The following is a 14,587-nucleotide window of genomic DNA, read 5'->3' as shown; positions in this document are numbered from 1 at the left end:
GCTTCTTCCTGGGTCTTAGTTTCCCCATCCATAAAATGGGGGCATTAGGCCTTAAACAAGCCTAGAGTCTGAATCTTCTGAGATAAAGATATTAGGCGACACTTCTAAGAGTGGGTGGAGCCCCATACAGTGACCAAAGGACTTGGCTTTCTGGACAGCCAGCATCCTTATCAAGTGGGTAAATGAAGTTAGAAAAAGGGCCATGGAAACCCAGGGACTTAAGGACGGTGAGAGTTAAGGAGATCCAAGCACCCCTACTCTGGGCCTCAAACGTCCAGGAGGGAATTCTTCCAGTCGAGCCCTGCTGCCACACAATTTACAGAGAAAAAGCTTTCTACAAAGGCATTTATTTTTCCCAAAATGCACCCCCGGTTAACAAAATTTCTCAGAGTCCCACATTTAAATTAGAAACCCCCACATCTTTCATTCCTGGTGAAGGGAGGGATGTCAACAGGAGGACATCAGGTCCTCAGAAGTTTACTCCACTGGAGGCTGGGGACTGGCCGGAGACATGCCAGAAATTGTCTGCCCAGCTCCGGAATAGCACCATGGTGGGGGAGGGGCTGTCCCTGCCCTCAGGCTTCCCCTGCGCTGCAGCTCTCAGCTCCCCAGGTCGGTCGGGTCTGGGCTGCCTGTCCCCGCTGTGCATGCCTGGAGAGACACTTTGGAAACCATCAGATGCTCCAGTTGTGGCAAGAGGCTCTGTCTCTCTTTCCAGGTCTCTGAGCAAGGATTCCGGGTGGGATGGGAGTGAGGTATCCTGGGAACTGTGGTCCAGAAGAGGGGTTCAGCAGGAAGCATGGCAGGAGCCCCTCACGAGTCCCTCTTGCCTCACGGGTTTCTCGGCTGAAGGGCGCGCTCCTTAGGGAGGGGCTTGTCTTCTCACGCAGGGTCCCCAGTACCTAACACAGTGCTGACGCCCAGAGATGCTCAGTGAACGTTACTTGAATGGATCAATGAAAGGAAAAGCAGAGGGACAGCAGCAGATCACAAGGGGGCCCATGCAGCCGCCCACAGACCTGGTGTGACCAGCACGTCCTTCCCGTGGGGAGGGCGGGTGGAGGGTGGGGCTCACAGGGCACAGCCCGGGGCGCCCCGGAAGAGGCAGGGCCGGGGGAGGTCCTCACGTGTTCCAGCACGTGCACCTGGTTGTCTGCATGCCTGGGGGAGGGGCCCTGTATTCACTTAGTGGAGGAGGGAAGAGGCTGACTTTGGGGCCAGAGCACGAGGCGACGCCTCTAGTCTGGAGGAAATACTAAGGCTGCAGTGGCCTCTGCTGAGGAGACAGAGTTACGGACAGATGGGGGAGAAGGCTGAGAAGTGATAGCTAGTGTATCTGGACCATCGGAGACAAGGCGAGGGGAGACTGTGTACCACATCTTTGGAGAAAAATGGCAGCCAGATGGTCCGTGTAGCATATCCATTGGGGAAATATGGCGGCAGGGAGGTCTGTGCATTGCGTCCGTGAGGAATAAGCGGCGAGATGATTTAGGTATCGTGTCACTGGAGAAATAAGGCAGCAGGATGACTCGGGAATCGTGTCCATCAGAGAAGTAAGGCTGCAGGGTGGTCTGTGTATCGTGTCCTTTGCAGAATGAGGAGATCCGCTAGAGTGGACGCCATCTGTTGGAGGCAGGGAAGCCCCCAGCCCAGAGCTCATACTGAGGCTCCAGTGCAGCCAGAGGTGGGAGCCCCAGGGCAAGGGCAGCAGCTCCCTGAGCCTCGCGGTCAGACTATTTCTGGTCCATCATCTACATTTCATGATGGGAAGGAAAAAAGAGGGGGGAGCGTTAAATGCGGGAATGTCGGATCCCCAGGGATGTGGTCACATACTCGGGGGGTGGGGGGAGTATGTGTGAGGGGGCTGACAGTCTGACTGGCAACCCCCACAGCAAGCACTGCCCTCAAGGCTCAGATAGACACACACAGCAGCCGGGCATCAGACTGACTATGAGGGTACCTGGAGGAGACTGCCCAGTCCTCGCCGGCTTCTCTCAATCCCCCTGGATCCAGCCACCTTGCACCCTTCCCTTCTCTTGGTCTGGCACACTCTTCCCTTCCCCATGCTGCCCCCACCCTGTCTGTCCCGATTCATCTTCTCCACTCCATACATTCACACCCATGGCCTCACTCTCCGCCATGATCTGAATGGAGAGTTTATTTCCTGACAGGGACAGCAAGCCAACCTGAAAGTCACTTAAGGCTCCATAACCTTTGGCCAAAAATTAAGGTCCCAAAACTTTTGACCTTCTAAGTGGAAGCCACTCATATTTAGTGATAAGTCTGCATTGAGAAATAGCTTATTCAAAATACACAGACACACAGAGAGATACACATATATTTATAAACACACACACAGAGGTGTAGCTCCTGGTCACTTTTAATAAAGAAGAATCTCAAACTAAACTAACCTCCAACCAACCACTTCCTAATGTAACTGCTGATGTTATGATAATCTGACCAATAACCATCACTAACAATTATTAACCACTGACTGTGTACCAGGAACGTGCCTGTCCAGCTGAAAACCCCATTTCCTAGCCTCACTCGAGTTGCAGTCACGTGACTAGGTTCTGACAAATGGATATAAACAGGAGTGACAGGAGCTATTTCTAGTCAAGCCCTAGAAAAAAATGTCCCCTCCCTCTCCTCTTTCCCTCTTTGTTCTGGAGGGGGTGTGGGAGCTGGAGCAGCCACCTGGACCTGGCAATGTAAGCTTTGAGTAGAAGAAGGCAGAAGCCAGGTAGGAGGAAGCTGGTTCCAGGGTACCAGTGGGCTTAAGACAATCTCGACTCCTGTCCCGGTTAAGCCTCTATCATATTTGCATCCTGTTAAGAGCAGTGGGGACCTTGATTTCTCCGCCTGCTGCCATTTCAACAGGGAGGAGTCGAGGCTGTCCTTCTAGGGGAGGGAGCCTCGGGGCAGCAGCAACCCCATCACCAATGACCAGCCCCCAGCCTCCTACACACAAGGGCACACACACAGATGCACAAACACCACGTCTTTACCTTCTTTGTTTTCAGAGTGTTTCAGGGGCCGCAGGGCTGCAAAAAAGGAAGAACACAGTGAAGGGGGAACTGTGGAAAGTGGTGGTAAGGAAGAAATAAAGTCTAGAAGACTGGGAAGGCCTGGGAGAAGGAGGCAGGAGGGAGAAGTTGAGAGGGCGCGGGAAACATCACAGCACTGGAAAAGGGGTCTCAGCTGCTGCCCCAGGTTCCCGTTCTGCTCTATGACTTGTCACTCCTCCCCCAGGCCTGTTTTCTGAACCTCTATAATGGGAACAATTTCCCAGCCCTCCTGTGAGTGAGGGATGTGAGAGTACCCTGAGCCTGCTCTACAAATAGGGTTAAGAGAGGCGCTAAGGGAGGCTGCAGGTGTCGCCAGCTAGGCCCAAGATCTTGCAGAACTGAGACTAAGCGTGTCTCTAAGCCTCCCTCTTCTCCCCACTCCCTCCCTTCTGCCAACTGCACCTGCCTCTGAACAAGAAAAATGAGGCCTGATCCCAGGCTGTGTCTATACCTGCCACACCCAGACACCAAAGGCAGAGAATGAATTGGCACAGTTTACAACAGTCCCCAGAGGTCAATCTTCTGCCCTTCCTTCTTCAGGGATTGGGGGGTAACCCGTGTCAACTGGCACCATCACAGAGGGCTCAGCAAGAACCTGCTCCCCCAATACATGGGCCCTGGGGAGGGAAGGCAGTGAGGCCTCCAGTGGCCGAGGGGCACCAGGGCCTTGGCGCCTCCTCTCCAGGCTCCAGGCTTGTGTCCTCAAAGTGCTGGACCCTTCGCAAAGTCACTCTAGAGAGGTTCAAAACGGCCCTCTGCTGCCATCAGGGAAGGCCAGGAGGCCAGTTTTTACATATGGGAAACTGAAGCCCAGAGGAACAAAACACTGACCAAAGTTATTCAGCCTCTTAGCAGAGTGGAAGTGTGTCAGGCTGAAAACACAGTGCTAATAACAGGACTGAAAACCATGGAGCCCTTGCAGGCCCCCGGCACAATATCAGGCCCTTCATATACATGATCTCATTTAATTTAACTCACACCACCCATGAAAGGAGCAGCTAGGAGGAAACTGAGGCCCAGAGAGGCAAAGTGACTTGCTCAAGGCCACTCAGCTTATATAAGCTGGGTCTGGAACCCACCCTGCCCTGCTTGCCAAGCCAGGTCCTTCAGGGTGGAGTGGCCCTGGGAGGTGGTAAAGGTAGACAGGAGAAACGAAGCAGCAGCTGGGAGACCTGCCTCCCAGTCTACTGCTGAGCAAAGACCAGACTCACCTAGGCTGGGAGGCCTCAGTCCACAGGACACATTTCATTCAAACCTTCAAGTAAATGGGGCCCCTCCAGACCTTGGGGTCCCTGCCCCATCCCTGCATGTCCTCAGCCAACAGAGTCCCTCTGGGTTCAGACTTACCCGTCTTGGATCCTTCTCCATCCCCATCGTGGTCCTCGGCTCCTGGGAACAGAAACTTCCTCAGCCCTACCCACCTTCATCACTGACCTGCTCCTGGGAGTGCAGGAGGCAGGCGGATGGGGCTGAGCAGGCCTGGCCTGTGCCAGGATAAGAGGGACCCCAGGCAGGAGCCCACCACTCACCTGGCCAAGGACTATCCACTCACTCACCCACCCACCACTCACCAGAGTCGACTTCCATACCAGGGTCAAACCACCTACCTATCAATGTCGACTTACCACCTACCAATCACCAAGTCAACCCACACTGACCCCAGCAAACAGCGGCTGCTTCAGACACTGTCCACTCTAAGGATGACACAGCCTCTCATGGTGACACACAAACCCACAAAGAACTCACGCCTGCATGGCTCGATCTCCACGTGCTCTCACTCACAGATACACTCACGTGACTTACGCTCTCACGGTCACACACAGACACATTCATCCCTCTGTTACACATCCACTACTTGCTCCTAGTCACACTCACATCCACCGTGCATTTCTGCACACTCACCCTGCATGTTTGCACACTCACGGGCAGGCTCACACGTCTTTAAACACACGAGATCTGTTCAGCCTCCAGATCACACATATACACACACAATGTAGCTGCATTTGCACACACATTCATTCTGTCGCTGGAAAGTGACACTCCTGTTGATATCATAGACACACCAACATACCCGGAGACACATGCACACCGCCTCTCTCACTTACCTGCATTCTCCTCCTCGCAGCTCTGTTTGATCTTTCTCCAGCACACGAAGGCCAGGGCCACCAGCAGTGCGACAAGGCAGATGGAGAGCCCCACGGTCACCCACAGGGCCTCGGGGGGGAATGTCATGGGCTGTCCTGGGAGGGGAGGTGGGGAGAATGGGGAGAGACTGTCATGCCTGACCCCCAGTGGTCCTGAGGACAACCCCCCGGCTCCAGAGTGTGAACAGGGGGCTCCTACCTTCAGGGGGCCCCCACACCATGAACTGAGCTTACATAAGCTCCTGTGCCCCTTCCCCCCACATCCACAAACCCTCCAAAGCCTGACACAGCTGGGATTGTCATGGGCAGGCCTCAACCTGGGAGGTTTGAAGAATCTGTGGCCCAAGATGCTCAAGAACCTTCTATGGCTCCCTCCTGACATGGAAATAGTGCTTCAAGCTTCTTTGTAATTCCATTCTCCGTAGAGACGACCGACTGCTCCCAGCCCCTGCACCACTGCTCTCGGTTTCCTCTACCTGAAAAGTGCTCCCTCACTCTCCACCTGGCTTATGATTCCTCCTCAGGAAGCCCCCCTTTCTTCCCCAGCCCCACCTGGTGATATTCTCCATCTTACAGATCAGGAGTTGGCAAACCACAGTCCATGGGCCAAATCTGGCCCGTGGCCTGTTTTTGTACAACCCAAGAGCTAATAATAGTTTTACATTTGTAAAGGGTTACCAAATAAAGGAAAGACAGCAGCAGCAGCAACAGAGATGGTATGTGGCCCACAAAACCTAAAATACATATACATCCAGGCTTTGACAGAAAATGGGTGCAGATTCCCGCATAAAGATGAGGGTGGACACGGAGGGCACCCAAGTACAGGTTTACCCCTGAGAAGGAGACTTGCCAGGGGCATAGTGCTGTGAAACGCTGAGGGCCCTCCTGTTGGCAGTCTCAGGGCAGAGGGAGGAGCTGAGCTGCCCTTGGCTGGGTAAGGACCCACAGCTGTGCTGAGTGCACTATCCTCCAGCCCAGCCCCAGGATCCACGTTGGGTCCTGGGCAGAGGCCTTGGGGACAACAAATCTAACAAAAGCTCCTGCAGAAGATGCCATCAGAGCAAAGAGCAGTGCCATCAACCCTCGGGCAGTGGAGGCCTTAACACTGACATGGGGATTTGCAGCCAGGGTCACTTCCAACAGGCATGGCTGGTTACACTGCTGCTCTGGATATCAGCAGCAAAGGGACCCATCACCCTGGGGAACAGGAGCAGAAGAGAAAGACCGCAGCTGACACAAGAGGACAGGCCAGCCAATCCATGAAGCGCATGGAAGGGACCCCTGGGAATCCAGAGCAGGGGAGGCTCCTGCAGGAAAGCATGGAGCAGACCACAGAAACACCCAGGAGGTGGGGCTACTGCCCTGTCCAGCCCTGGGCTGGTGTTGGTACCTGGAGCACAGGTCTGACTTGCCTTCATCCCACCAGCCAAGGACAGAGAGGGGCTCAGACCTGCATCTTCAGACTCCACATCCAGGGCTTGCTCCACAAAGCCCCCTCCACATACAGCACATGCAACTAACCTCCAGCAGGTGCAGAGGGACCAGGCCAGAGGACTCAAAGTCAGAGTCCCAGAACGTTTTCCAAGGCACAAAGCTGCCCAAAGCGAAATACAGGCCAAGGGCTCCAAAGTAGGGCAGACCTGCTCTCAGAAAAACAGGAGGCTGGGTGGTGGGGAGGAGAGGAAATTAGGCTGAGAGGCTAAAAGTTGGATTCTGGTTCATCTGCTCACTGCAGGATGCTGGAGCCAAGGTCCACAGACCCCCATGGATGAGTGCAGCAGGGCCACAAGCCCTCAAAACTTAAATGCAAATGACTGCATTTATCATGTATCCAGTTTTCAGAGAGGTGGCTAATCCCCAAAGAGTCAGAACCACTGTGCTAGGCTGTGGCCTTGGGAAAGTTCTCTCTTCTCTCTGGCCTTCAGCTTCCTCATTTGTGAAATGAACGCACTTTAAATGCCAGCTACTATAATTTTTAATGTTTTTCTCTCAGGTGGAGAAATGTCCCCACTGAGCAGCAGCAGGAAAGGAGGATAGTACAAGGAAGCACATGGAAGAAACCCCTGGGGATCCCAGGGTGGGGCTTTTGCAGAAAAGCAAGGAGCAGAGCCACAGAAACACCCAGGCGGAGGGGTTCCCACTATGCCCACCCCTAGGCTGGTGTTGATGCCCTCAGTACAGGTCAGGCTTGTCCTCATTCTGCCAGTCAAGGACAGAGTGGGGTTTCAGACCTGCATCTTCAGGTATATGGGTATAATCGCATACTCACAAGTCCTTTCTACACAGGATGGCGAATAGCTAATTCAGTTCAGTGTGCAAATTATCGTGAAGATCACCAATCCTTCAAGGTCCCCTCAACCCCACCTGTCCCTAGAGACTTCTGAAACTGCAGCCCATTCTGATCACTCCCCACTCCTCTGAAAACTTCACATTCTCTGTCAATCCTGCTGTAGCTAATATTTCTGATTCTCTCCTGTGGCTACATCAGACCATATGCTGACGTATCTAAAAGGTCAAGGAGACCCCATGGGACATCCAACAGCCCAGAGCAGTAACTACCCCACAGAAAGTACAGGCCTAGGGTCTCCAGAAAGAGGGTGAAGTCAATCTTGGGGAGGGGGTGGGCAAAGGGACAAAGCCTTGCCAGAAGAAAAACCGTGAAAGAGGAGGAGGAATGAGCCTCAATTCCTAGAAGGCAAATGCGATGGACACTTGCAGAAGTGAAGGCCACGCAAGGTCCTTGCAAATGGGGCGCAGGAAGACAGGAGTGAGTCAGTGAAGCCTGAGGCTTGCGCAGAAACTGGTTATCAGGGGGATCAGGTCTTCTGTGGGCCGCAGGTCAGGTGGAAGTCATGGGAAAGAAATAGGAGAACCAGATGGACAGAACCTGCTGTCCTGATCCCAGAGAATGCAGGGGGGTCCCTAGGAAAGGTTAGCTGTCCGAAGGGGAGGTACAGAGGAGCCAGAATGAGATCCAAATAAGGATGAAGACTGCCTCCCCCTGGCCTGAGTGTAGGTCTGAGCCCTCTTCACACCTCCAGGCACAAGGGGTACACACTGAGGTGGGCACTAAAGGAAGGGAAGTGTGGGCTAGGAGCCCAAAACTATAGATTGAGGGAATTGCCCAAGGGGCAGCATTGATCTGGTGTTTGACCACATGGGGGCAGCAGAGAGAGCCCAGCCATTCCAAAGGCTGCCTGTGCTGTGTGCTGTGGTTAGTTGCAACCCCAGGGACTGTAGCATGCCAGGCACCTCTGTCCATGGGGGTTCTCCAGGAGGGAATACTGGAGTCGGTTGCCATGCCCTCCTCCAAGGGATCTTCTCAACCCAGGAATCGAACCCAGGTCTCCTGCCTTGCAGGTGGATTCTTTACCAGTTGAGCTACCCGGGAAGTCCAAAGGCTGGCTGGGTCCAGTTTAATTCCATGGAGAACTGACATCGATGGAGTGAGGGGTCTGACCACCTGGAGAGGCCCAGCTGTCTCTCAGGGGCTCACAGTTAGATGGCGCCCAGCAACAGACGGTGACATAGCAACACCTTCTCAGCACTTGGAGAGGTTCCCGTAGGAAAGCACTCCAGACAGAGCTATGCCTTGTGGCTGCTCCAGAACTCCCTCCTGGAACACCTCCAGATTCCAGACAGGTATTCAGTCCCCAAGTACCAACTAAGACACTCTTGCTGCTGCTGCTGCTGCTAAGTCGCTTCAGTCGTGTCGAACTCTGTGCGACCCCATAGACGGCAGCCCACCAGGCTTCCCCATCCCTGCGATTCTCCAGGCAAGAACACTGGAGTGGGTTGCCATTTCCTTCACCAATGCATAAAGTGAAAAGTGTTAGGAGGGCAAATACTACAAATGAGTCTTATTGTGCAATATAGCAAGTCCCTTAAGGACTGCTTGGGGGAGAATTTGAGACACGTGAAATGTAAAAAAAAAAAAAAAATTGTTAAGTTTCCTGACCACCCAAGCCTATCTGAATTCTGGCTCAGAGTCTATATAAAAAGCGATGGTTCCTTCTATCCTTCCCCAGCTGCTCGTCGGCCCCTACCTGTGATGGTGACCGAGCCGTGGGCGTCCTGCTGCAGCACGGGGTTGCGCACCAGGCAGCTGTAGGTACCATTAGCGCCCAGCACCACCCTCAGCACACTGTGCACGTCGAACAAGCCCTGTTCGTTGGCCATCTGCGACGTGGTCACGTTGCCGGTCAAGGGCGCACCCTGCCCATCCTGCCACAACACTTCGGCCTCGGGGTAGCCCCGGTAGCTGGAGCACGTGATGGTCACCGTGTCCCCAGGCCTCAGGTCCTTGTTGGGCTCCAGGGTCATGCTGGGTTTTGAGTAGGGGGCTGGAGGGGAGCAGAGGGTAGAGGGCAGAGGTCAGGTAAGGCAAGGGCAGTGGGACACAGTGGAGGGAAAGAGCGCCCGGGGCTGTGAAGACAAGGGTCAGCACTGGGGCAGTGGGTAAAGGGCTGCAGGAAGTAGGAGGGGCGTGCCAAGGGGAGGGCGCCCCCTTCCGCGGCTCTCACCTGCCACCTGCAGGCTGACCGCGGCGCTGCCGAAGTCCCGGATGCTCACGAAGCAGGTGAAGCTGCCCTCATCAGCCACGCGCACGCGCTGTAGCCTCAGGGACGCGTTGCCCTGAGCCAGCAGGTCTGGGAAGAGCGCTGTGCGGTTGGCATAGGCGCTGCCCTGGTCGCGGCCCTCGGCGAAGCTGTGCACCAGCTGTTTGGTGTCTGTCAGCTGCCAGATGAGGTTGAGCTGTGCCAGGCTGAAGCCGGGCTCGGTTGAGAAGGAGCAGCGTAGGGTGGCGTCGGTGCCCACAAGGGCCACCACGGGGTCTTCCGGAACCTGGACTTCCACTGCACCTGAGGGCGAGGTTGGAGCGGCACGGCAGTGAGGAGGGGTGGGGACACTCGGCTACCACCACACTGCCTCCCATATCTCCTCCATCGACCCCCAGGTCCCATGCCATCTTCCCATTTTCTCCCCAGACCTAAAAACAGATTGAGTCTCAGCACTTCCAGACGTGTCCCTAATCGTCTGACAAGAATCACAACAGCTTGGCCTTGGCCTGACAAGGTCCATCTCCCTGGGGGACCTGGCCTGGGGCAGCCTGCAGCTCTAGCAAAACTCTCCTCTCCGCCAGGACCCATTTCCCTCTCCTATCTTCCGACTCTCTTCTGAGATCTGAATGCTTCTCCACTCTTTCCATCGGTTTCCAGAGCCCTGGAGTCAGGAGACCCAGAGAGCTGACAGGACCTGTGATCATCACCCTCACCTACTCCTGCCACAGTAAGCTTTCCCTCTATGCAACCTGTTTCTGTTATTATTATTAGGCGTCTCACTGTTCTGGGAGACTGAAGGTAAGGAGCTAGATTCAGATACTATGACCACTGGAGATTGGACCAACTCCCCGCCCCTGTCCCCCACCCCAAGGGACATTTAAGAAAACAAAAGAAAAACCTGTGGGGCTTCTATGGGGCGTGATGGTGACCGAGCCGTGGGCGTCCTGCTGCAGCACGGGGTTGCGCACCAGGCAGCTGTAGGTACCATTAGCGCCCAGCACCACCCTCAGCACACTGTGCACGTCGAACAAGCCCTGTTCGTTGGCCATCTGCGACGTGGTCACGTTGCCGGTCAAGGGCGCACCCTGCCCATCCTGCCACAACACTTCGGCCTTGGGGTAGCCCTGGTAGCTGGAGCACGTGATGGTCACCGTGTCCCCAGGCCTCAGGTCCTTGTTGGGCTCCAGGGTCATGCTGGGTTTTGAGTAGGGGGCTGGAGGGGAGCAGAGGGTAGAGGGCAGAGGTCAGGTAAGGCAAGGGCAGTGGGACACAGTGGAGGGAAAGAGCGCCCGGGGCTGTGAAGACAAGGGTCAGCACTGGAGCAGTGCGTAAAGGGCTGCAGGAAGTAGGAGGGGCGTGCCAAGGGGAGGGCGCCCCCTTCCGCGGCTCTCACCTGCCACCTGCAGGCTGACCGTGGCGCTGCCGAAGTCCTGGATTCTCACGAAGCAGGTGAAGCTGCCCTCATCAGCCACGCGCACGCGCTGTAGCCTCAGGGACGCGTTGCCCTGAGCCAGCAGGTCTGGGAAGAGCGCTGTGCGGTTGGCATAGGCGCTGCCCTGGTCACGGCCCTCGGCGAAGCTGTGCACCAGCTGTTTGGTGTCTGTCAGCTGCCAGATGAGGTTGAGCTGTGCCAGGCTGAAGCCGGGCTCGGTCGAGAAGGAGCAGCGTAGGGTGGCGTCGGTGCCCACGAGGGCCACCACGGGGTCTTCCGGAACCTGGACTTCCACCGCGGCCCCTGAGGGTGGGGTTGGTGAGGTGTTGGTGAGGTGGGATGGTGAGAAGAGGGTGAGACACTTGTGACCTCCCTAGTTCCCCTCCCCTTCCAAGTTAACTTCAGGCCCTGTCCACTGCTTTTTTAAGGGCTGAGGAGAGATGCTTTTGAACTGTGGTGTTGGAGAAGACTCTTGAGAGTCCCTTGGACTGCAAGGAGATCCAACCAGTTCATTCTAAAGGAGATCAGCCCTGGGTGTTCTTTGGAAGGAATGATGCTAAAGCTGAAACTCCAGTTTTTTGGCTACCTCATGCAAAGAGTTGACTCATTGGAAAAGACTCTGATGCTGGGAGGGATTAGGGGCAGGAGGAGAAGGGGACAACAGAGGATGAGATGGCTGGATGGCATCACTGACTCGATGAACGTGAGTCTGAGTGAACTCCGGGAGTTGGTGATGGACAGGGAGGCCTGGCGTGCTGCGATTCATGGGGTCGCAAAGAGTCGGACACGACTGAGCGACTGAACTGAACTGAATTGAGGAGAGTTTATTACTTGTGGTTCTAGTTCAGCCAACATGAATATAGTAAATACATACTACGCCAAGGGTAAGAGTTAGGAATGCCACAGAGAACACCACCAAGGTCACACCTCTGAAGAGCTTAAATTTTAGTGGGAGATAGAGACAAACTAGCACACAAATTCTTGGTAGCATGTGATCTTGGTAGCATGAGTATGAAGGAAGAAAGAAGCCAATGGATAGAAAGTAAAGACGTAGTTTTTTAAAAAAATCTGGCAGGTGCATCACCTGTCTGTGCTGGCTGCATTTCCCAAGTATACACTATTTTTATAAATTATGAAAAGAAAATCTAAACAATAATATGCACCAAAATGCTATTAGTGGTTTTCTCTGGATGAGAATCACAAGTTCTTTTTCTTTTCCTCAACAAACATAATTAGTTTTTATGCAAGAAAGAAAGATTACCCATGCATTTAAATATGGTGGTGAACCACATTCTCCATAAAGAGATACTAAGCTGAGATTGAAAGGGAATGAAAAAAGAGTCTGATATAGTCAGAGAAAAGCCCCCTAGGGCAGGTTGCCCTGTTCCCACCCCTGCCCTCTTTCCTGTGGGTTTACTCTGCAGCCTCCCACCCAGTCACCTCTGCCTCCAGTCCAGCTCTTCTTTTAGAGCCCTGGGAAGTTAGGTAGGGGTTCCTGACAGCTTTTCTTTTGGTGATATGTGCCTCCTAGCCTGGCACTGCCATTCTTGGACAATGGTTATGATAAGTGTGTGCTCTGGGCATCAGCAAAGCAGGCACACTCAGAAAGTGTGGAGACCAGTCTTGAAACAAAGCTAGCTGAATATAGCACTCATTAAAGTTTTCTCACATTTTGAAAAATAGCATTTTATAGTTAGTATTTTCATTGTGAATTACATATAGGGAGGTGGTATCATTGTCTTTGGGCTTCCCTGGTGGCTCAGACAGTAAAGAATCTGCCTGCAATGCAGCAGACCCAGGTTTGATCCCTGGGTCAGAAAGATCCCCTGTAGGAGGAAATGGCAACCTATTCCAGTTTTCTTGCCTGGAGAATTCCATGGACAGAGGTGCCTGGCGGGCTACAGTCCATGGGGTCGCAGAGTCAGACACAGCTGAGCAATTAACACACACACACACCCATCATCAACATCTTTGCAGTGTGTGATGATCTCTAAAGGCCTTAAGCTTTCACTGGATCTCCTGCCAGGCTGCCAGCCACCACAGGCCAGATCTCCAGTTGGAGACCAACAGGGTGCCCCTTGTATGGGGGCATTTGGGGGATGAAACCTGAGGAGTCACCCAAAGCCCTTTCTCTAGAGAAATCAACCTACCGCTGGGTAAAGCGGTGCTTCCTTCTTTTGACCACCAGATGGCACCAGACATTCAGCTTTGTCTTCCCCCTTGAAGGAGGACGTCTCCCTCTGAGCAGATTAGGATTTGAAATATGATAGTGTTGTCATTAAAGTAGGTGCCATTATTGAAAGCCAACTCTGTGCCAAGAACTGTGTGGGAAGACTTATATCCTTTATTCAACATGGTTATTGAGCACCTGCTATGTGGCTGGCATTAATCCTGGCCCTGGGGATACATTCTACTCTTTGAGCGAAGCAGGCAATAAGCAAGTAAACATATAATATGTCAGGTGGAGATTAGTGTTGGGAAGAAGCATAAAGTAAGGCCAGCGAAAGGGAGGGAAGAGGTGTTATTCTATACACAGTAGCCTGGGCAAGGTGACATTTGGGCAATGGCTTGAATGAAATATGGGATCGAGTCATGCAGACATGTGGAGGGAGAAAGTTTTAGGCAGATGCAACAGTATGTGCAAAGGCCCTCAGGAGGGAGCACACGTGTGTTTGAGAAACAGCCTTATCACATTTAGTGCTCACGTTACCATTTTACAGAAGAGAAAACAGAGGCTAAGAAATGTCAAGTAAGGTGGATCCCAAGGTAGGAATGAGGTGGACAGGGCACAGAGGAGATTTGGAGGCAGTTAGCCAAAAGCTTCCCAGCCCTGCCAGACAGAGAGGCCTCAAGGCACCTCAAGGCTCCAAACTGCTCCCCTCACCTGTGAGGCAGAACCACAGCACTCCCAGGGCGGGGGCCACACTCACACCCGTGCTGCTCGGTCCACACAGCATCTTCTCGCGAGGCAGCTGACAGCTGGGCTCTCCGTGATGGAAGGCTGCCCCTGCCGGTGAGGAAGAGGAAGTGAAGCTTCTGTCTCAAAAGGTCCTTACCAAGCCCTCTCTCTCACCTCATCTCCCCTGGACCAGCCTGGTGGAAGGCTGCAACAGCCCACTCGGAGGTCCTCCTTCCCACACCCTACAGGGCTCCCAGCTGAGGGATATTTTGAGAGATGCTGGCAGGAGGGAATTGAGTCACTGGGGAGGCTGGATCAGGGGAGGCAGGGCAGCAGGCAGTTAGGATCCACCCCTTCTAAGATACTGATATGCAAACAAAAGATAGGAGAGGCAAGGCCAAGAATAGGCAAGCCTGGCCGGCTCGGGGCAACGCAAGTATGTACACAGATCAGTTTGGCTCAGCTGGTAGGGGAGAATAAGG

The 14,587-nt window shown here is 53.9% G+C and overlaps 1 protein-coding gene across 2 annotated transcripts in view; it reads right to left on the bottom strand.

Annotated features, from left to right (window-relative positions):
* Positions 1-331: 331 nt before the first annotated feature.
* The window catches only part of CD276 (CD276 molecule), a 33,366-nt gene continuing 19,110 nt past the window's right edge, over positions 332-14,587 (bottom strand). For both annotated transcript variants that reach the window (XM_061430312.1, XM_061430311.1), the window contains exons 2-10: positions 14,091-14,213; positions 11,168-11,509; positions 10,673-10,987; positions 9,736-10,074; positions 9,259-9,555; positions 5,174-5,308; positions 4,416-4,457; positions 3,009-3,044; positions 332-1,751 (exon numbers count right to left, since the gene is read on the bottom strand). In XM_061430312.1, the coding sequence (XP_061286296.1) occupies positions 1,729-1,751; positions 3,009-3,044; positions 4,416-4,457; positions 5,174-5,308; positions 9,259-9,555; positions 9,736-10,074; positions 10,673-10,987; positions 11,168-11,509; positions 14,091-14,163 (1,602 nt within the window). In that variant the 5' untranslated portion in view covers positions 14,164-14,213 and the 3' untranslated portion in view covers positions 332-1,728. The remainder of the gene's footprint in view (positions 1,752-3,008; positions 3,045-4,415; positions 4,458-5,173; positions 5,309-9,258; positions 9,556-9,735; positions 10,075-10,672; positions 10,988-11,167; positions 11,510-14,090; positions 14,214-14,587) is intronic.

This window comes from Bos javanicus, chromosome 10 (genome assembly GCF_032452875.1).
Source record: "Bos javanicus breed banteng chromosome 10, ARS-OSU_banteng_1.0, whole genome shotgun sequence".
NCBI classification, from domain to species: Eukaryota; Metazoa; Chordata; class Mammalia; order Artiodactyla; family Bovidae; genus Bos; species Bos javanicus.
This window is presented reverse-complemented; position numbering and strand designations above follow the sequence as displayed.